This window comes from Alosa sapidissima, chromosome 18 (assembly GCF_018492685.1).
Source record: "Alosa sapidissima isolate fAloSap1 chromosome 18, fAloSap1.pri, whole genome shotgun sequence".
Taxonomy (NCBI): Eukaryota; Metazoa; Chordata; class Actinopteri; order Clupeiformes; family Clupeidae; genus Alosa; species Alosa sapidissima.
In genome coordinates, this window is record NC_055974.1 from 3,403,163 (window position 1) to 3,424,925 (window position 21,763).

General features: G+C 43.3%; 1 protein-coding gene across 2 annotated transcripts; it reads left to right on the plus strand.

Annotated features, from left to right (window-relative positions):
* The first annotated feature begins 227 nt into the window (after nt 1-227).
* Nucleotides 228-10,283, plus strand: LOC121689371 (negative elongation factor A-like). 2 transcript variants are annotated; one of them, XR_006024765.1, is made up of 12 exons: nt 228-571; nt 2,362-2,533; nt 4,524-4,685; nt 4,939-5,028; nt 5,572-5,699; nt 6,552-6,621; nt 6,913-7,001; nt 7,557-7,665; nt 8,191-8,507; nt 8,925-9,024; nt 9,365-9,600; nt 9,639-10,283. XR_006024765.1 is itself a non-coding variant. In XM_042069107.1 (11 exons), the coding sequence occupies exons 1-11, from the start codon at nt 362-364 to the stop codon at nt 9,547-9,549; spliced, it is 1,632 nt and encodes a 543-aa protein (XP_041925041.1). In that variant the 5' UTR covers nt 228-361; the 3' UTR covers nt 9,550-10,283. The 2 variants fall into 2 exon arrangements, 1 of the variants encoding a protein (XP_041925041.1); XM_042069107.1 differs by having other exon boundaries at nt 9,365-10,283.
* The last annotated feature ends 11,480 nt before the right edge of the window (nt 10,284-21,763 follow it).

Genomic DNA, 21,763 nt, shown 5'->3' on the forward strand with positions numbered 1-21,763 from the left:
CAATGCAATAGTGATTTAAAAGGAACTTCACGAGTCTGTGTTTGTCTGAATGGGCATCGTTGATATTATGGAATTTAATGATGTAACCTAGATGAATAGTAATAATTAAAAACGATGATTTTATTAATGATATCACTACGCCCGCAATGCTACAGTTTGCAGTTTACTGAACATTCCAACAAGTCCAGATGAAACAAGCCAGTTATTTTCTTTCATGTCAATCGGACAACTGCGATATGATACAGTATAACTACTCTTGAGTTCTCTGATCCTCCAAAACGGTGGTCACGTGAGCTTGAACCGTATGTTTTCTTAGGTAGCCTGCTAAAATGCCCGAACTAACAGTACTTCTTTTTCCAAGATGGCGTCGATGAGGGATAGCGACACCGGCCTGTGGCTTCACAACAAACTAGGCTCAACAGATGAACTCTGGGCACCTCCCAGCATTGCTTCGTTGCTCACAGTGTCGGTTATTGACAACATACGATTATGTTTTTCGAGTTTGTCGCCGCCAGTGAAGCTGAAACTGCTGCTTGGGATGCTGCATCTGCCGCGGCGGACTGTTGATGAGGTGGGTTTGCGAGTTGCAATGAACTCCAACTACTGGCTGCAGAGTGCACGGTTACGTTGCTGTCTTCTAGCTGCTTGTAGAATGGTGAACCTTCTGTCAGTTGGTCGCTCACAAGACCTGTCAGCATCGAAGGGTAGTTTGATGCTATCTTTAGTGATCTTGGTTGTCCTGCATTCGGCAGACAGCATCGGTGGGAAAATCCCGCTTACATCAAGCTAGCTAAGTTATGTTAGCTGGAAGCACTTGAGCATTAGCAATGTTACGTTATTAGCTAGCCATAGTTTGCAAGTTAGGTAGCAATAAAGTTAGTGGTAACATTGCCTGCCTGTACTATTACTGCTGTCTTCCCAAGGCACAGGATCGCTATCTATATATTTGTAATACAACAGCAATGTTGACAGTTTAGAGAAGACACATATGTTAGGCTAAGTCTTGTCACACCAGCTAACTTAGCTGCTGGTTGTAAGGACTTGTCACAACCTCGGCTAGCCTAACTTACGTGTTCAATAGCCCTTAAGTTCTAATGTACCCAATGATGTTAAAGCTCACAGACAGACAGTCCTGTTATGTACTTACGGACAAAGTAACTGACTGACTCAGAGACTGACTACCTGTTAAACAATGGGGTTAGGGAGGGAAATGTTAGGGTCAGGGCAGGTGCTTGTATGTTAACGGATAAGTTATGACAGCCCAAACGTTACTTGGTAGTAACATTACTAGCTAGTTAGCTGGTAACGAAAGCGTTAGATATTTAACGTTAATGTCCGAAGCAGTTTTTGGATGCGTATGGGAGGAAAAAAGTGTGACATGACTGCAAGCTGTCTATATCCACTTGTGTTTTAGGATAACTAGCCTTAGTCCAGGTAATGGCATGGCGAGTAATGCAACCATATGCTAACCCCGTCTGGCGTCTGCTCAAAGCGTGTATTCAAGTTCGAGTTTGCCCAGGCACCAGTAGACTTTCTCACATGCTGAAATTTGCGCACATGAAGTTGTTGCGGTGTCCGCAGCTTAAGGTTGACCTGCTATCTTGTTCAAATCCATTTCCAGTCACCCGCCACACTGGTGTCTACACTGCCTGCCCGCCCCGACTCAAATGTGAAATTCCTCGACCTTCCTGAAATCCAGCTTGAGTTTGTTTATTGTTTATTTATGGCTCCTCGCAGACGATTTTGTCAGAAGCGACTTACAGTAAACATTACATTAACATTATAACTAACAGTTTATTGTCAAGTATGGCCTAAATATATATGGGGAAAACAGAATCATCTTGAGTTAACATCACTTTCCTCCAGTGTTGTATTAATTATTATTATTATTATTATTATTATTGTTATTAAATAAGGCATGCATGCAAATATGTCTGCAGCTGAAGTTTGGTTGTTTGGAACAATGTTAGTATGAAAAATGACTTGAAAGCTTTTTTTTTTCAGTGAAAAGTTCAGTGGGACTTACTAGCCAGAATCTCACTAGAGAGTGTGAACTGCAATAAATACGACACATTGTCTTACAATACTAAGTAGCATAAGGTCTACATGAAAATATAACTGTGTTATTAGCCATAGATCAGCAGGTAGAGCAAGATGCTAGCAACATGGAGGCCATGTGTTTGGTACCCAGGGAGCAGATACACTGATTCAATTATGTATTGCAGGACTGATTTGCTTTGGATAAAAGTGTTTGCGAAATGTGATATGGTCAGTTAAAACCAGTGCTGTTGTACAGCTTGATTGATTTTCCAGGCCACGGCTTACTGATTTTCTTTTGTGTCTGCCAACTATGTTTCCCAGATGAAGGAGGCTTTGACGGAGATCATTCAGCTTGCCACGGTGGATTCCGAGCCCTGGGTCCTGATGGTGGCCGACATACTCAAGACCTTCCCAGAGACAGGGTCACTCAACCTGGACCTGGAGGAGCAGAACCCCAATGTGCAGGACATACTGGGAGAGCTCCGTGAAAAGGGTCAGTCTGAAGCGCACACACAGTTTTGATTTGACTGTCCTGCTTTTTACATCTGTCCATATGTGCAAGTGCGGGATTATATACTGCTCAAAAAAAATTAAGGGAACACTTACAGTTTTCCACAATTGTTGAAACACATTTTTTGAAACTTTCCACCCTTTTCTCCATTCTCAAACTACATTCACAGAATGACTGACAGTTCTTGCAAAAAAAAACACTCGCCTCAAAAGTTTTACTTGTGCTCAGAACCAAACAGTGTCAGAGTACCGATCCAGTGTATGGTTGAAGTGTTCCCTTAACGTGACCATGCAAATACTGTTTTTGCCAATATGACTTTTCCTCCAGAAATCTTAATGTAGCCCCTTGTTTTAGTGTTACTGTTTACTTTGAGAAATTTTATGAAATTTTCACCCCATCCCAAAATGGATCACTTGGTCATCATGGATCACTTTTCTCCAAACAAATCAGCTTAACCTTTGTATGGGCACACCTGGACAAAGAATTTAGCTTTCGCTGTATTTTCTTTTGACCCAGTGACTTGGCCTGACATTGCCATAAAAAAGTAAGCATTAAATCCAAATGACACTATCTCTATTTCAATTGTGGGGGTGAGAAAATTATTCTTTTGGGATGTTTTTCAACCAGGGGGACCTGGTGACTTTCTCAGAGTAAACGGTAACACTAAAACAAGAGGCTACATTAAAATTCTGGAGGAAAATATCAGGCAGTGTGCCGAGAGACCTGCCACAATAGGCGGCATTTGACCATTAAACCACACAATGATCCAAAACATACAGCCAAAAAAGGCAAGAAATGGTTAACAGAGAACAATATCGACATTTTAGAGTGGCCCACCCAGAGTCTGGACCAGACCTCAATCCGTCAAAAAAGTGAGCACAAGGCCAGAGTGATGGCAAATAATTGTTCTTGCCTCAAAACCCAGGTTAAAAAGGTGTGGTCTAAAATCATCGTGGAGACATGGAGAGGCTTGGTAGGTATTATATGAACCATTTTGAGAGCTGTGAATGCAAATAAAGATGTTTCCAGTTATTGTTAAAAAAGGGTATGAATAATTTTGGACACACCATTTTTCATAAAAATGACAAAACTCCTTTTTTTGATTCCATGCTTCTACCACATTGTCTTACAACCTTTTGTCATGTGGCAGTGTCATTTTTAGTCAGAACAAACATATTATTGGTCAAGAGAAAATCAACTTTAAATCAGTATTTGCCAGGGGTATGAATAATTTTGTTGTTAAATGTATATATCAAGTAGTATGTGTAAGGGAAGTCAGAGTAAGTGGTAAACTTCCCCCTTACCTCACTGGTGAGGTAAACCATTACCAGTCATCAGCCATCCTGTGTTTGGCCCTCATCGCACCTGAAGTCCCATCCCTATGACTGCCCTACCATCGCCTGTTGCTGTCCCCTTGCCTGGATTCCTGGCCCGCGCATCCTAGCCACTACTTGCCCTATGACAACTCCTAATCCCTATGGACAATTCATTCCCTACACTGGACTATTTGAACTTTCTGACACTAAATAGGATTCATGCATTATCATACTGGATATGTAACCATCCTACCTCTTTGTAACATATACCTCAGGTGGCTTTAAACACCATGTTCTATTCTCTACACCTAACTAACCTATTCATTTATCATGTATACAGACCTTACTGCCCTGTAAGTGACCCTAGGCAGATGGGTGAGGCCCTTGAGTCGTGGATCTGCTCGAGGTTTCTTCCTATATGTGTCTCCAATTCTAGGGAGTTTTTCCTCGCCTCTGTTGCTCATGGGCTCTCTCTGAATGTTTAATACTCTGTAAAGCGCCATGAGACATGTGTAATGTTTTGGCACTCTCTAAGTGAAATTAAATTGAAAATGTAAAATTAAACCTCCTGAAAGCAGCCCTATGGCTGGCTGTTGGTCTGTTCTTGTGTGTTTTACTCCAGTGTGTAAATGTGTGATTGTGCGCATTCTTTACAGTGAATGAGTGCGATGCGTCGTCCATGCTGCCGCTGGAGTGCCAGTACCTGAACAAGAGTGCTCTGACCACACTGGTGGGACCCCTCAACCCCCCTATCAAGCATTTCCAACTCAAGAGGAAACCCAAGAGCGCCACCCTCAGGGCAGAGCTGCTACAGAAATGTAAGCCCCAAAAGTGTTCCTGTTGCTCAAATGGATTGATAGACTTGTAGATTGTGATGACCACCAACGGTTACAGATTTGATGACCAGAAAGAGCACATAAGAATCACACTTATGAAGTCTGCAATTCTTATCCCGTACAGTTCTTGACAAGTGCTACAAATTTCCACACCAAACCACAACTGCTACAAATATGTGGCTATGTGCAAGCACAAAGGCAAACTCTACTTTGAAAGTGTGTTTTCTACTTTTAGCCACAGAGACGGCGCAGCAGCTGAAGAAGACGGCAGGCGTACCCTTCCACGCCAAAGGCAGAGGCCTCGTCAAGAAAATAGACACCACCAGTGAGTTTTCCTTCTCTCTGCCTCTTTTAATTGTCAGCCACTCTCTCTTTCTCTCCCTCTCTCTCTATTCAAGGTCCTATTCTCTCTTCTCCCTTCTCGATGCCTGTCCACAGCAGTCCTTCTTTGTCTATCTTAATGGTGACTCTCTCTTAGGATCACTAATGCATGCTTATTGTGTCTTGCTTTAATTGTGGCTTGGGTTGTACACGCATACAGTACACACCCTTGCTCACTTCTAAAGATACACGCCCTGCCTTGGAAACCAAAAGACAACAATTTTATCACTAAAATTCTATAGCTGATGTTTTTAGTAAGGTCCCACCTTTGAAGGTTTTAGAATATCTTACTAGCATAGATTTTAAAAAACATATTTAAGTTTCTCTAACACACAATGCTCTGGCCATTAAATAGCCTTAGTTGCTGAAATGGCCTTAAATTATACAAACAAACAATCAATCTTAAGGTACACCATTTCTGTGACGCACAATATGTACACACTTGCTCACCTAGTGTTTGTCTCTCAATTTCTCTTCTCTCTCTCAGCTCCCTTAAAGGGGATCCCTAAGGCCCCATTCCGTAGCCCAACTGCCCCCAGCATGTTCAGTCCCCCCAGCACACGCACACCCATCGCCCCTGCACGCACCCCCTTGCGCAAGGAAAGGGGCGTCAAGGTAATCATCTGCTCACAGTGCACACAGACATATTGATTCATAAACATATATATTGTACTGCTATAGGTTTTCCTGTATGTTAACTCATTGAGTGCCTTTTCCTTCCCATGCGTTGAGTGCCAAAAATGTAATATTACGCTTTTAGCTCTTTTTTTTTTTAAATATATATGTGATTTTGGGAACTCTGTGATGAATGGAAATGAAATATATGACGATCGTGAAACTCATGAAAACGCACAATCTGGACATTTTATCTGGACATTTTATCATAACTCGGTTGCCGCTTTGGGTCGAATCAGTGACGCATGAACGTCAGGTCAAAACCAGGCCATTTTCGTGGGTCTATCACTAGGTGGCAGTCTCGCCAGGTCTCGCTGATCACTTCCCAGAATGTTTATACAAGTAAGTAACAGGCAACACTTCATATTTCATGAAAGACGTTATATCTCCATTTCTAGAAAAAAAACTGCTATTTTGATGAAAACTAGCCACTGTTTAGCTTGGGATTTCTCAGGAACAGAGGCGTGTAGAAATACACGGTTTGCACCACCGAGAGCTTAAAGTCTCACCTTTTAATCGAGCTATTCTACGTGTTCATAGCTATAACACAGAATATGCTGTGGCTGTACAAAAATCATCAACAATGGTCTAGATTGCTTGCACTTTAGGACAAAGCTCCCGAAAACAGCTTGGCATTCAATGAGTTAACATATTGCAAGATAATGTGAGTGTAAACTGCATTGACGACGAAGCGTACTATACACATGTATTGCACATTTTAGCTTTTAAAGACAAAGCACTGATGTATGCAATTTAATGCTAATGTTTGTGGGCTTTTTTGTTTCCCTGTAGTTATTAGATATTTCAGAACTGGACATGGTTGGAGCAGGCAGAGAAGCCAAGAGGAGAAGAAAGACACTGGGTAAAACACACACACACACACACATATTATATATATATATATATATATATATATATATATATATATATATATATACACACACACACACACAAATATACAAATTTTAACGCATTTACCATTCTTTTGATAAAAGAACTTGGCTTGTAACTAAACCAAGAGTCTGGAAAGATGGTCTCTGCACTGGGCTGTATTGCACATATCACACTCAGAGTCTGAAATGGGCTGTTATTTTAGCTTGTATTCTTGCTGTTGAGTTTAGGCCAAAGATTCATGCCTTTCTTTTGCTCACAGACACAGAGACCGGAGAGAAGGCTGCCAAAGAGGAAGCCGTGGTTGAGAATGCCACGCCTGACTACGCTGCTGGCCTGGTGTCCACACAGGTGTGAAACAGACTTTTACACATATGACACATGACCTCACACACATGATCACGCCTGCATGCAGACACACACAAACACACCAATGTTTCCCATATATTGACTTATTTGTCTTAACTTATTTGTCTTTGACTTAACTCTCTCTAATTAAGTTATGTGCAAGCAAATAAGAAGCAGTATCCCTAAGCTTATATTAGAATATTGTTGGGTTGTCGAGGTTAGCACACTATAACGTTACAGCTACTTGTCAATATCGACTTGTCATGCAAGGCAAGTATAACTATAGGCTATTCATTTTATTGACTCCGACACAGAATGCAACACCCCCCCCCCCCCCCCCCCAGCACCTACCACCACAAATACAATTCAATTCTGTGGGAAACACTGCACACACACACTATGACTAATAAACCACCAAAATAATTAGGCATCTCACAATTAGTGCATCTACACTTAACTGAATTTTAAGATATCACCAGAGAGAAACACACAAGAGAGAAACAAGAGTATTACTACATTGTGAGTTTCATCAGAGTGAATTCCTTGGGTGTGTTTCAGAAACTGGGGGCTCTGAACGAGAGCGCCCTGCCCTCCACCAGCTACCTACCAGCCACGCCCAGCATGGTCCCCTCGTCCTCCTACATTCCCAGCTCCGAGTCACAGCCTGGTGAGACTAGCATGCCCGCTCTGCTGTGGCAGACTACTGGTCTAGTTTTGCCCTCTGTTAACTTTACATTTCTACTTGTGTGGAGTGGTAGTTTCCCAGTTACATTTGCACCTTTATTGTGGTGTAGTAACAGGCTAGTATTTGGGTATTTCATCTCTGATCTTGTACTGTACTAGGGCTGTGACGGTGTGGATTATTTCTCACCGTGATGAAAAAGCAACATTTACCTGTAGTTTTGCCTTTGAAAGATGGTCAGTTGTGATCGCTAAGGTTTCTTGTGTTTATTTCATGTCTCGTATTTATGATTGTAACTTTGAAAAGGTAAATAAAAATACAAATTAGCACATACAAATGTGGTGATTGCAGTAATGACCGCAGTATAACGGTGATTTGGTTATCGCCACAGCCTTATACTAGCAGTCTAGTGTTCACCTCTACTTTTGCGATGCATGTTTTTCCTGTTGTGTTTTCCCCTACTGTTCCTTCTCCTCTATCTCATACTCACTCGCTTTTTCTGTATCCCAGCAGGTGCAGGTGGTGTCGCACGCGAGGCCGGTCGACAGCCTGAGGAAACGGCGCCCCCTGGGGGCGGTGCCCAGCTGGCCGGACAGTTCAAGCAGCGGCCGCCCATGTACAACGCCAGCACGGCCAGCCCCTCAACCCCCACCTCGCCCAGCCAGCCAATCAGCACGCCAGTCAACAACGCCCCTCCCGCCGCCGCCACGCCCACCCAGCCGGAGGCTCCGACGCCCACACAGCCAGCCGCGGCCCAGCCCTCGCCAACCCCTGCACCCATCGCCGCCCCCCAGCAGCCTCAGCCCAAAAAGAACCTCTCTCTCACGGTGAGCTCCAATTGGCTGGGCTGGGTTACTGATGAATCGGTGACTTAGTATGCCAGTGAATCCTTGTATCATTCATTCGTTTTTCCAAAATAAAACCAAAGAACGAAAAACCATTTGTTTCCAAAACCAACATTTTAAAAAAGCAGATGAGTTGGATAACGACTGATACACAGATTCCAGTGCATTTAAGATATCTATACTACCAAGTACCATTTACCAATTTAGACATCTAAAGTACCATTTACTATTATTATATATTTACGAACAGTTTTAAAAGTAAAGTTTATTGTGAAAAATTGGAAAATGTACAAGACTATTTCAATATCAGCTTTGATTGATGGCTCCAGTGTGAACTCAGTTTGTGGATGACTGCTTAACATGTTTGTTGGTTCATATTTTGTGTGTGTGTGCGCGCAGAGAGAACAGATGTATGCCGCACAGGAGATGTTCAAGACGGCCAACAAGGTCACAAGACCAGAGAAAGCTCTCATCCTCGGCTTTATGGCTGGATCCCGAGGTGAAGCATTTGCACACCTTCACTCATATCCACTGTTTCTGACCGGTTCAATGATTCATGACATTCAGCCAAAAACAATTTCTATGTTTTATTTGGAAAGCAATGAAATCCTCCACCTGGTGAATAGTAGCACAATTAACCTAGCAGTATCCTACTCTCTCTATCCCTGTTTTATCTCCCGTTCTCTCTCTACATATTTTTTGTTTCACAAATCTTCACAACAACTCTTTCCTTTTCTTCCCCCATCCCTTCTTTTATTACTCTCCCATTGATGCTCTCTCAATCTCTCTCATCTTTCTCTCATCTAACCATTTGGCCTGTCCTCTCATCCATCCCACAGAGAATCCGTGCCCGGAGCAGGGTGACATCATCCAGATCAAACTGAGCGAACACACGGAGGTCCTGCCCAAGGCGGACGGCACAGGCAGCACCACCATGCTGGTGGACACAGTGTTCGAGATGAACTACTCCACCGGCCAGTGGACCCGCCTCAAGAAGTACAAGCCCATCACCAACGTCTCCTGAGTTGAGCGGAACCCACAAACTTGAACAGACATGTTTATGTTACACGCAGATACACACACACACACACACACACACACACACACACACACACACACACACACACACAAGCGAAACGATGAATAACTGTACAGATTATCACACACACACACACACACACTTACAGCTACAATTACAGCTACAATTACACTCTCAGATATGTGCATACATACAGAGACAGACATACACATACACCACACACACACATTCACACTCATGGGCCAAAAGCTTAAAGGGGGGTGTGGGCTCCAGTGGATGGGAGGGTTCCACCCTGCTGCGCTCCTGCGCTGCCAAAAGACAAAAACACTGGGAAGGAACTTTCCAGAACCTTCTACTTAGACCTCTTCATCCTGTTCGTTTTGTTTTTTTCTTCTGTTCAGTTTTTTAATCGACATTTAACCCCTCTTCCTTCTGGATTGCTGAATGTTTGTGAGGGGGTGTGGTACAAGATGTGATGTGAAATCGCTGTGTTCGACAGCTCCGGTTCTTTTGGAGAAAACAACCTAGCCTAAAAATCTCTAAAGAAGACAACATGGAAAAAAAAGACTGAATGTAACATGTTCCCAATGCTAAATGAGAGACAAAAACGTCAGTTTCAGTATCAATGCCTGATTTACTTTTTCCCTGGAGATTTTGGCAGAATGATTGATTATCAACTTCAGCAAGAAGGGAAGAAATAAAAGCAAAATTTCTCCAGGCGTGTTTGTTCAAGGCATGTTCATACAGGTCTGAAGTACTGTAAGTAAGTGTATGAGAGACCAAAACCAGATAAGTGAGTAGGGGTCTACATCTTTGAACAAGTCCATTTTTGGAATTATTTTTATTGTTGTACTGACAGTATAACATTTAAATCAGTGTTTCCCACAGAATTGAATTCTATTTGTGGTGGTAGGTTTGCAGAATTAACTTGAATGCAACAGTTTTTAACAAATTAACACAGCGTGGTTATGATGCAGATGTAAGCACAATTTAGCCAGTCGACTTTTATGCCAACAATTGCAGGATTGTTAATGTTTTCTTTAAACGTGCATGTAGGTTTGTTTAGAGACAAGGCTGCACAAAGGTGTACATAACTCTTCAAAGAACAAATTCCATCCATTTTAAACAGTACAACATGGAAAATCATTGTGTGGTGGTCCGCCACAAATAAGTCAATGTATGGGAAACACTGAAAATGCATCCTGCTAATAATATTGGAGATGGAGGACTCCTTTTTTGCTACTGGGCTCCCCTACATATAATCTCTGAAGAGCCATTTCTACATCCAAAGTAATATTACACAATTTCATACAAATAGTAGGACATTGTACTTGCCATAAAGCATGATTCTTTGGTCAAGGATAGCGAAGTCACAAGGCTGGTTTCTCTAGACGGGTAAGGTTCGGCTGCGAAGCCGCGCCATCAAGTTCACTTACCATCAAAATTACTTTGAATATGTTAGATTACGGTTAAAAAAAAAAAACTTGCATAAGATGCCTTTAAATGCAACGGATAGTCTACATTTTCCAGGTGAGGGAGCAGACACAGACAAAGCTTATAATCAAATCAACATTGAGCTTGTATGTTGGAGTAAACTGAAAAGAATCCATAGGAGAAAAAATATGCTTGCCTGCCTGCTTCAATGAAATCAGCCTACATTGATGAGGCGACCCTATTAGCAGGGGCGTCCTTAGACCCTTTTTACTGGGACACGTGCCCCAGTACTGAACTGCTGCGGCCCAGTCAAATCTCAAGTCCAAGTTCAACTAAATTGCTTGCGGAGTACTCGTCACACAGATATACAGATATCATGTGGACGAGCGGAATCTAAGCTTTCCAATGATATTAGCCATTGTGATAAATGGTTCACGAGAAAATTAAAATTACATGAAATGAAATGTACATGAATGTAATCATATTTGCATTCTGCACTCATCTCTGCACACCCATTACCCTCTGTGAAATATCTCTAGTTCTACTATGATAAGGTACCAGAGGACATGAGAATGCTGTATCTGATTTGTGAACTTGGCTTTATTGACTGCGCATCCCACCTGTGGATCTTGTGACGAGGCGGCATCACTCCAGGCTCCTCCAGAAACCACGTCTACGTCTTTCAGATTTTCAGAAGTCTTGGTGAATGAAAAGGCAAGAGTGAGAGTGAAAGGAGAGGGATGAAAAACAATTGTAATGAATCCAAGTAAGAGCAGTTGCACATGGTGACGGTGGTCATCGCTGCTTGAGTCACATGAACAAAAATATGTATTATGTGTTATTTTATTCCTGCTTGTGTTGAAAACAAAAAGATTCACGAGATCCACAGCTATTAAAATACATTAGAGAGCTATCTACAAATGCCCAGGCCTAATGTACATGATAATGGTTGCATGTTACCAGACAAATTGATCATGGTAGAATTGATAGATATAGGGCCATATCTTGGCAATCTGAAACCCTTGATCATGTGGTAGAATTGATAGATATAGGGCCCTATCTTGGCAATCTGAAACCCTTGGGCAAAGCTTTAAGGACTTTCACATATGTAATGACAGCACCACTGCACTCTGAAAACTTATATCCAATGGCTTGAGCTCTTATTTATACAGCACAACAAAGCACTGTAGTAGGCTCAACAGTTAATTGTAGCCTAATAAGTCATTGTTATGGAATTTAATTCTTCAAGCATCGGGCCACATATATGTCCTATGGATCTGTGCAGGAACTGTAAAAAGCAAGTCACTTAATGTAATTTTAAAAAAATCCAGGTTGTTAGTGGTAGACTACGTTCCTCAAAAGCATATTGCTAACTAGATCTAACTCCGGTCTGGGTACAGAACATGAGCAAAAATGTTTGATATGGCCAGAGAATGTCTAGACGGGCTCTGATATGGCACAAAAGGCTAAATGGCCGCAAAGGGTAATTTTGAAGGAATTTTATGTAGCCTAGTTGGGGGTGTTTTGGCGACTCTAGAGCTCCTCCTAGAGTCGCGGAATAGGCTATTTTACCTTGCTGACTTCTCATGGCTTGAGCCGCTGGACTCCGTACACGTGCATTTGTTTTTGAGTCGAAGGACTAGCAACAGATGAAGACAATCTCCAAAAACCTATGTATCTATCTACTGACCAGGTTCCACTATTTTCGTGAGATTTCTCTGGGTTGCCGTCAGCCAAATTGATGGTTTTCCAGCTGCCAGCATGCTAGTCCATGATTTTCTATTAGCCTACAATTTAGTTTACCGGCAAAACGACTTTGTAGCTTTTGTATTATGGTAAAACAAACGTACAAAGTGCTGCTTTAAAGTATTTATTAACAAAAATAGAATAATAGCGAAAATAAAAAAAGGAATCAGAAACTAAGGCTGCAAAACAAAGTAAAAAAGGCCTCAAAACCAGGCCCTGGCAATCCCCGGCCTCCCTTTCAGTCTCTCGCTCTGCGAGCGGCTAGGAGCGACTGTGACTGCAATGGTAGCGTGTGGCTTGCACTGAGCGGAGGAGCAGCGTGTGGCGTGGCAGAAGCAAACGGTGTAGCCTACGCACCGTGAGGGAAGCCCCAATCACACTACCGGCAAGTAGGCCTCCACATCATTGGCCCACGGGAACACCTGAATCAAATCCGGAAATAGAACAAAGCGAAGCCAGAAACTGACACCAAACACACACACACATGGCGTGGTGTCGTTTATGCATGACTTAAATTTGATGGACTGTTTTCTGCTGATGGACTGATTTGTGGATGGAAATTGGTGGACTGTTTAGCCTACGTTTTATCTGGAGTGTAGCCTATTGATTGCTCTCGGCCCATGAACTGCGTGTTGGGCTATGAGCTCATGTGATTCCTCCCGGCACCAATGACTTGATTTCTAAACAACGAACTTGGCATGAGTGCTGGGCTGGGATAGGTTGTGCTTCTCTATAAAGCAGGCAGATTGAGCTGACTGGAGCGGAGCCGAGAAGGAGAGTTGTTTCTCTGCTGTGTCCTGATCGCCGTAGCCTAGTTGTAGCGGAGCAGACGAGGCCACGGGATAGCTAGCCTACTTCAATGGTCGGTCGATCAGCGGATGGAGTGGAGTGATGGGTTTGACGGCTACTAACTGTCCATGCAACGCTCTTAAACCTCTAGAGTAGTGCTTCTTGCATTGTGTAGCCTAATCCATCCATCTTCTAAACCGCTGATTCGCTGTATGTGTGGCAGCCATCTGAGACGTTGTGCTTGTGTGTGTTTCCTGAAGAATTCCCTGACGGTCCTGCACGTCATCGGCTTCCTGGTGGGGGAATCCCCGGAATCCCGGTGACCAAAGACTCCAGGAGGCGGGCCTTCGTGGCTCAGTGTCAGACTGCCTAATTATTCAGTTCAGACTTTTGGGAGGGGAGGGCTCCGTCCACTAAGGGTGTGGTGGTCACTGCTACATGTCTGTCACTGTTTTGATGGTACTCTCCCCTCTCACTGGGGTGTGATTTTTACGCTTATCTCTGATTGGTTGTGGGGTTGATTTGCATGGATGAATTGATTATTGCGTATGGTGTGCGATATACAGCTCTGGAAAAAAAATAAGAGACTATAGGGCAGTGGTCCCCAAACTTTTTCTTCCGAGGGCCAGCTCACTATGCCTGGCTCTAAGAGAGGGCCAGAGATTCGGAGTATATTAGTAAACATAAATAGCTTAGTGCTGTGAACAACAGCAGTCTACCTTAGTTGAATATTCCGTTACATTTAATCATAGGCTACTGCAATTTAATACCATTATTAGCTGTGTTTATATTGCCATCATGCCATATCAGTGTAAAATGTAGCTCAAATGAAATAATACTAATAAAAAGACTTTAACATTCCCAAAAGTATTAGCAGGGAGTCCCAAAAGTGTATTTTATCCAAAATGTGTGAACTCTGAACTCTGTGTGTTTGCATACACAGCTCAAGTTGTGAACAAGCAATATCCTACAAATAATTTGAAGTTCTCAAACTATGAGAGTTTTATGGAGTGCAGGCAAAAACATCTGAAATGACCACTTTCACTCACCTGATGAGAACTTGTGAATTTGTATGAACATTTGAACGAATTAGAAATAATTATCCCAGAAAGTCCCAGAAATATGACTTGACTTAGTTATTTATTAAAAATTAATTGATACTGATTAGGTGATCACCTGAACCAAATCTTCTTTAACAAGGAAAGTATAAAAAACACTGCTGTGGTCATCACTATCCTGGCAAAACAGTGCTAGTATTACCTCAATAGTAAAAGTAAAAAAAAAAAGTAAAGTTGGAATAAAAAAATAACTATTGACCATGCCAAAAGAGTTGAAAAGAGAACTTTTGAGTGAGGAAAAGAAGGGTTCAATTCTGGGTTTACTGGCAGAGGGATACAGTGAGCGTCAGGTTGCTTCCATCCTTAAAATTTCTAAGACAGCGGTTCATAAGAACAAGGTCAAGCAGCAGACATTGGGGACAACAAAGCTACAGACCAGCACAGGGCGAAAACGACTCTCCACTGACCAGGATGACCGTGAACTCATTCGAATGTCACTCAGCAACTGTATGATGACATCAAGTGACCTACAAAAACAATGGCAAATGGCAGCTGGGGTGAAGTGCACGGCGAGAACGGTTCGAAACAGGCTCCTAGTGGCAGGGCTCAAGCTGCGGCCGCCTATGTACAATGCCAGCACGGCCAGCCCCTCAACCCCCACCTCGCCCAGCCAGCCAATCGGCACGCCAGTCAACAACGCCCCTCCCACCGTTGCCACGCCCTCCCAGCTGGAGGCTCCGATGCCCACACAGCCAGCTGCGTCTCAGCCCTCGGCAACCCCTGCACCCACCGCCGCGTCCCAGCAGCCTCAGCCAGAGACTTTCTAATGAGGAGACACAGCACTCAAAGAATCTCTCATAGAAATGTAAGGGGTTAGTTTGTAACGCAAACATGACAGTCGTCTACAGATGTTCCACCCCTTCCACCACCAAAAGTTGTCATGTGAATACATCGTGCCAATCACATGGTGTGAATACATCGTGCCAATCACATGGTATGTTGTGAATACATTATGCCAATAACATGGTATGTTGTGAATACATCGTGCCAATCATGTGTTATGATCTCGCAGCTGGAGCAAGGTTGGTGTGTCGTGATTCGTGAAGCATTGCGCACACACAGTTCCTCTCGAAATAGATGCCCGATAATTGCCCAAAAAGCGTTGCAATATGGCTGCCGAGTGGAGGGATTTGCCCAAAATGAACCTCTCTCACGGTGAGCTCCAATTGGCTGGGCCGGGAGTTAGTGATGAATTGGCAGCTGAGTATGCCAGTGAATTTGTCTAGTATTTATTCATTCATTCATTCGTTTTTCAAAATAAAACCAAAAAAGGAAAAAACATTTGTTTCAGTTGAGTTGGATAATGACTGATACACAGATTCCAGTGCATAGTACCAAGTACCATTTACCAATATAGATATCTATAGTACCAAGTAACATTTACTATTACATATTTATGAATATTTTTTTTAGGTTTATTGTGGAAAATTGGACAATTTACAAGACTAGTTTACATTTATGTTCCTCCTACCTCTGATTTTGTGATAAGAACACTTTTTTCAATATCAGCTTTGATTGACGGCTACAGTGTGAACTCAGTCAGTTTGTGGATGACTGCTCAACAAGTTTTGTGTGTACGTGCGTGTGCACAGAGAACAGATTTTTGCTACACAGGAGATGTTCAAGACGGCCAAGAAGTCCATGTTCAGATATTTTTAGGCTTTGGTATGAATTCATACCAAATTTTGTGTGTGATTTGCGTGTCTGTGTATTCTAGCCTAAGAGGTGATGTGTTGCATCATCAGTAATTGACATCTCTTAAAAGTGATGCGTGAGTGAGCAGGACATCTCATTTCTCATATCTGTCTCTCCTTCATTTCTCCATCCTCCTATCGTTCCTTCACAAAAATAATTAGAAGGAGGGGTTAGGACAGGAGGAAGGGAGGATAGACAAAAAGACAAATGATCTGAACCCATGGACTCTATGCAGGACTTGGATTTGCTTCCTACTGGGCTTAGGTAACTTCTTGTTTACACTGTACACCAGTAGGCTATGACAGAAAATGACAGATTACTAGCCTGTCAGTTTTAATATAGTAGGCTATTTCTAATTGAACAACATAGCTAAAGTTATCTAACCAGTTCAGCAACATCAGTTGCTTGATAAAGAACATTTTAAACCCTTTTCCTGTGTGCCAGAGGGAGGGGCACACAATTTCAAAAAGTCAGTCAACATTACCATTAAAGTGCTGAAGACAATGACTATAGAAAAATAAACATATTTGCCAATGTTTTAACGTAAAAAAGAAGTTGATATGACAGTACAAGTGAAAATCCAAAATGGAGTTGTGCATAGAGTATGTTGTGTACAGGGGAGACCAATTGTGGGTGGGTGGAGCAGTCCTATAAAACCTCCGCAGCTTTTGTATTTGGGAGAGTTTTGCAACCAGATATAGCTTCCACACTTGTTTTTGACCTTGCTGTTTTTTCTTATGCTTCGTCTCTTATTTTTCTCCCAGTTCCCTTTTTGTTATCCTACTATGATTTAATAAAACCCTTAGACACAAACCCTGTTGACTTTTTGTCATTTATGTTGTGGTCAGAACAGGGTGGCCGCTCGAGTAATTCTAGAGTCTGTATGGTCTCAATTCAAGTTCATTCCAGTCCAAAACCAAAGGCCTTTACCAGTGCTGATGCTCAAGTACTGTAACTAAGCACACAGTGACCAGGTGACAAACAACGTTTGTGTTGCAGGATCCACAGATACCTTGCCTGCTTCTCAATCTCAAATAGCTCACTTGGTGCTGGAAGAACTGACACTTTGAGAACTTGACCTTCAGATTCTGCTTTTGGAGCCGAGCGAACACTTCCCCTAGCCGCTCAAGATGTTGTTCTACTGTAGTGCAGAATACGATTACATCGTCAAGGTACAGGAGGACTGATTGATAACATGCGCTCCATAAGGCGCTGAAAGGTGCCTGGAGCGTTGCATAGCCCAAATGGCATCCTATTGAATTTAAAGAGGCCAAACGGGGTGCAAAAAGCAGTCTTTGATTTATCCTTCTCTGCCATTGGGACCTGGTTATACCCACTCGCAAGGTCGAGAGTGGAAAACCACCTAGCCCCAGACAGGGCATCTAAGGACCCCTCTATCCTGGGGAGGGGATATGAGTCACGGCGAGTCTTGGAGTTTAACTGTCGGTAATCAACACAGAGACGAAGACTACCATCTTTCTTTGTTACGAGGACTATGGGGGAGGAGTATGGGCTGCTGCTTTCTTTTATGATTTGGCCATCTAGAAGTTGTTGGATGTGCGCCTTCACAGTCTCATACTGAGAGGGTGGGATTCGTCGGTAGGGTTGCCGGACTGGGGCATCATCAAGTAGCGAAATCTCATGAGCAATCAGGGAGGTGCATCCCAAATCTCCTTCGACCTTGGAGAAGATGCCATCGTACTGGGTCAAGAGGGCCTTGGCCATGGAGACCTGCTGTGGGGTCAGTCCCTCAAAGTCAGGGAGAGCAGGTTCAGGAACGTCAGAGCATGTGGTTACTTACTGGGTAGAGACATAAGCATAACACCAGGAGACCCTTGGGCAATTGTCCATCTTCAAAGCCTAACGGCTCAAGCAAGAACTCAGCGACCTCTAGCTGAGGGCATGTTACAGGCACCATAGTAAGGGCCCCGGCCTCAAGGCAGATTGGAGACCTTCCCTGGACTTTAACCTTGAATGGCTTGGAGGCATTGAAGATGGCTTTTATCTTCTCACACTGTCGCAGAGCCCGTAGGGCTACTGGGGCCGCTGACTTAACCGGAGGGGAGTGGAAGAGCTGCGAGCCATGCTGCTCAAAAAGAACCCTATAGCACTCCGAAAGTACATTCATACCTAATATACCGGGGGTAACTGCTTTGCGGCCTTGTATGGTCACATTTGGTGGATCCCTGACAATCAATATCCCCCTCCACGGAATAAGCTGTCCTAAAACAACTACATCCAATTCAATATAGCCAGTATAAGTTATGTCGAGCCCGTTAGCTGCCTTAAGGCCTAACCAGTTGCAATCTTTCCTCTGCCACTGACTGAAATGCTTACAAAACAAACTCTCGGTTACAGTTGTAACCATTGATCCGGTGTCAATTAAAGAAGAGACTTCCACCCCTCCCATAACCACACTCAACACAGGGCATTTTCCCACCAACTGCCCAAGAGAGGAAGAACACACAGAGCCAGAACCCTCCCCTCCCAGTGTGTGGCTCTGCACACTGGGGGGTTCTAGTTTCCCAACTGGCTATTAGAACTGCTGGCAAGGGGCCGTGACTGATCAGGGGAATCAGAGGGAGTGAGAGGAACAGGTCTACTGTTGCTAGAAGGAGGAGCAGACTGACAGTACCGGGCTATGTGTCCAGGTCGATCACATCTAATACAGATAGGCTGACCATCAGGGATACGTTTAAAACGGCCTCTCCCGTACGGCTGAGGGGCGCGAAGTTTACCAGTAGACTGCCCTAGGTGTTGGACCAGCATATCTAGTTGGGCTTGTTGTTTTAAAACTGCCTGTACCAGTCGTTTAAGCTCTCTTCGTAACATATGATCTCACACATTCTCACAAAATTAGTCTCTCAGTACAATGTCTGGTTCAGTAATTGCATCCCCCTTGGACTGTTTAACCCTCTCCATAAGCTCCATTAGTGCATGAGAAAATTCAAACAACGACTCACTCTCCCTTTGCTTCCTGTCAAAAACATACACATACGATTTAGAGCATTCATATACCTCTTTTAAAACAGTAATAATTTCTGTCGGATTTTCTCTGATAGTTATGGGTCGATATTTAATCTCACTCCGGGCTTCGCCCTCTAAATGATCATACAAAAACATTGCCTTCTCCAAATCAGTACGGTGACCTAATGCAGCTTTGCGCTTCTTCACTCCACTCTTCAATAGAAAGTGACCCCGCTGTTGCTGAGCCAGAAAATTTAGGGCACCGTCTCTCTCGGGGCAGATAGAATGCCTGCTCTCTTCGTACCGGCTAGGGCCCACTCCCGCCGGCATCGTCTCCTTGTGAACCTGACAGTCTCTCATTTTCAGCTTGAAGCCGTGCCATCCGCTCGCGCAGTTGCTGCAGCTCCGCGTTCTGGTCCATCCTGTTGCCAGCTGCTGTTCTCTACACACAAACACACTTATGCGCACATCCACCCACACACACACACACCTGGTGCTGCTCAATGTGACTAACCTACCAACAACACTTCAAAAGAAAAAAAACAAATCCTGCCGACTACGCCAAAATGTGGCGCCCCCTACGGCAGCGGTCCCCAACCACCGGGCCGTGGCCCGGTACCGGGCCGCAGGACATTCCTAACCGGGCCGTAGCCTACGACATGAGTTAAAAAAAAAATGCATGCAAACTAAACTAAATTTAATTCGCAATAATGTCACGTTTTTACATGGCATAGGCCTATATGCAGTTGTTTGATTGCACGCATGTTTGCATTTTGCAAGGTCTATTTTCTTACGTCTGTCTGTCCGGCCTTCAACACTTTTACATATTGCCTTCAGCGCTACGCAGCCTCAGGTCAGCTCACTTCACTTGATCAGTTCTTGGCGAACGGTAGTGTCACACAAAGTTAGCTAAACTGCTAGAATGAGCAACAAAAAACAAGCATCTTTAGCAGGTCATTGGCCAGAGTGTTTGAGTTGCGAGAGCAGAAAAAAAGTCACCGTTAGCTGCACATTTTAGTGATGAGGACTGGGTGTCAAAACTCGCTTACCTGTGTGACATATTCGGGTTGCTTAATGACCTCAACCTGTCACTCCAGGGGAGAATGATGACTGTCTTTAAACTGGCAGATAAAGTCGCTGCATTTAAAGCCAAGCTTGATTTGTAGGGACGACGAGTGGACCGGGGTGTATTTGATATGTTCCAAAAAGTAGTGGGGGTTTTGGGAGAGACTGAGGCAGGGCCCTTTCTCTCGCAGCTGGTGCGCGATCACCTTGTTGCGCTCTCAAATGAGTTTGAGCGTTACTTCCCATCCTTCAAAGATTCACGGCAAACCAATGAGTGGGTCCGCAACCCATTTGTCAATATCCCGAATAGTCCTAACTTGTCAGCGCAGGAGGAAGAGCAATTGATCGAAATTGCAAATGACCTCTCTGGCGGGTTTTTGGATCAAAACCAAAGCAGAATATCCCAAAAGCGCTGAAAACGTTTCCCACCACGTATCTATGCGAGGCCGGGTTTTCGGCAATGACTGCAACTAGACAAATTGCGCAATCGACTGGACATTTCAAACACACTGAGGGTGTCACTGTCTTCCATCACCCCCAGATGGAAGCTTCTTGTTGCAGGGAAACAAGCAGGGCTCCCACTGATTATATTCGCACGTTTAGTTCCCATGTTTTGTTCACATATTTTGTTAAGCATGTTCACACATAGATGTAGCTTCAAGTTGTTCAATATTCATAGTTCATATTGTTAAATTTTCACTTCTTCAAGTTCACGTTTTTCACAAGAGATCGTTACCTTCACTGTTCATACATAACTGGAGCTAGTTCTTTTCAAGTAATGCATGCACAACACATATGGAACATGAAACAATGAGCAGCACACACAGGGGGGATTTAAAATGAATGAATTCACAGTATAGAGAACAGCAGCTAGCGAAATGGTGTAGCTGTACAGATCTAAAACAAACCCAAAACAAAAACACAATAAAAATGTTTGCAATCATTCTCCCAAGCACAAATATGGACCATTACACATGACTTGCATTAAACATGACCAGTCTCCACAGACTCAGGGATACAATGGCCATATAACTCCAGATAATTAGTTTAGAAAATAGATAGCAGCCTTTCATATATTAATGATACCATATGAAAAGATACACATAAATATACATACCTAAATATACCTACATATACATCCACATGTCAGTCAGGACATAGCTTAAGACATACCTGTCATAGGGTTAACAATGCATGAGGGGTCAGTTTAAGTTTACAGGTCATACCCCACCGCAGACAGTATTCAGCAGAGCTAAAAGAGAATGCATACACGTTGTGTTACAATCAGACCGCTAGAAACAGTGTAAAACAACAGTCACAGTTGGCATCATACCTCGTTACACCGAGAAAGCAAAGTGTTTTTAGTTTGTGGGCAACATATGACC

Excerpts from the sequence above, each read along its gene's own strand:
- LOC121689371 (XM_042069107.1), top strand. The coding sequence starts at position 362 with ATGGCGTCGATGAGGGATAGCGACACCGGCCTGTGGCTTCACAACAAA. Across the intron at positions 572-2,361 it reads CGCGGCGGACTGTTGATGAG|ATGAAGGAGGCTTTGACGGA; the intron begins GTGGGTTTGCGA and ends TATGTTTCCCAG. Across the intron at positions 6,622-6,912 it reads GAGGAGAAGAAAGACACTGG|ACACAGAGACCGGAGAGAAG; the intron begins GTAAAACACACA and ends TTTTGCTCACAG.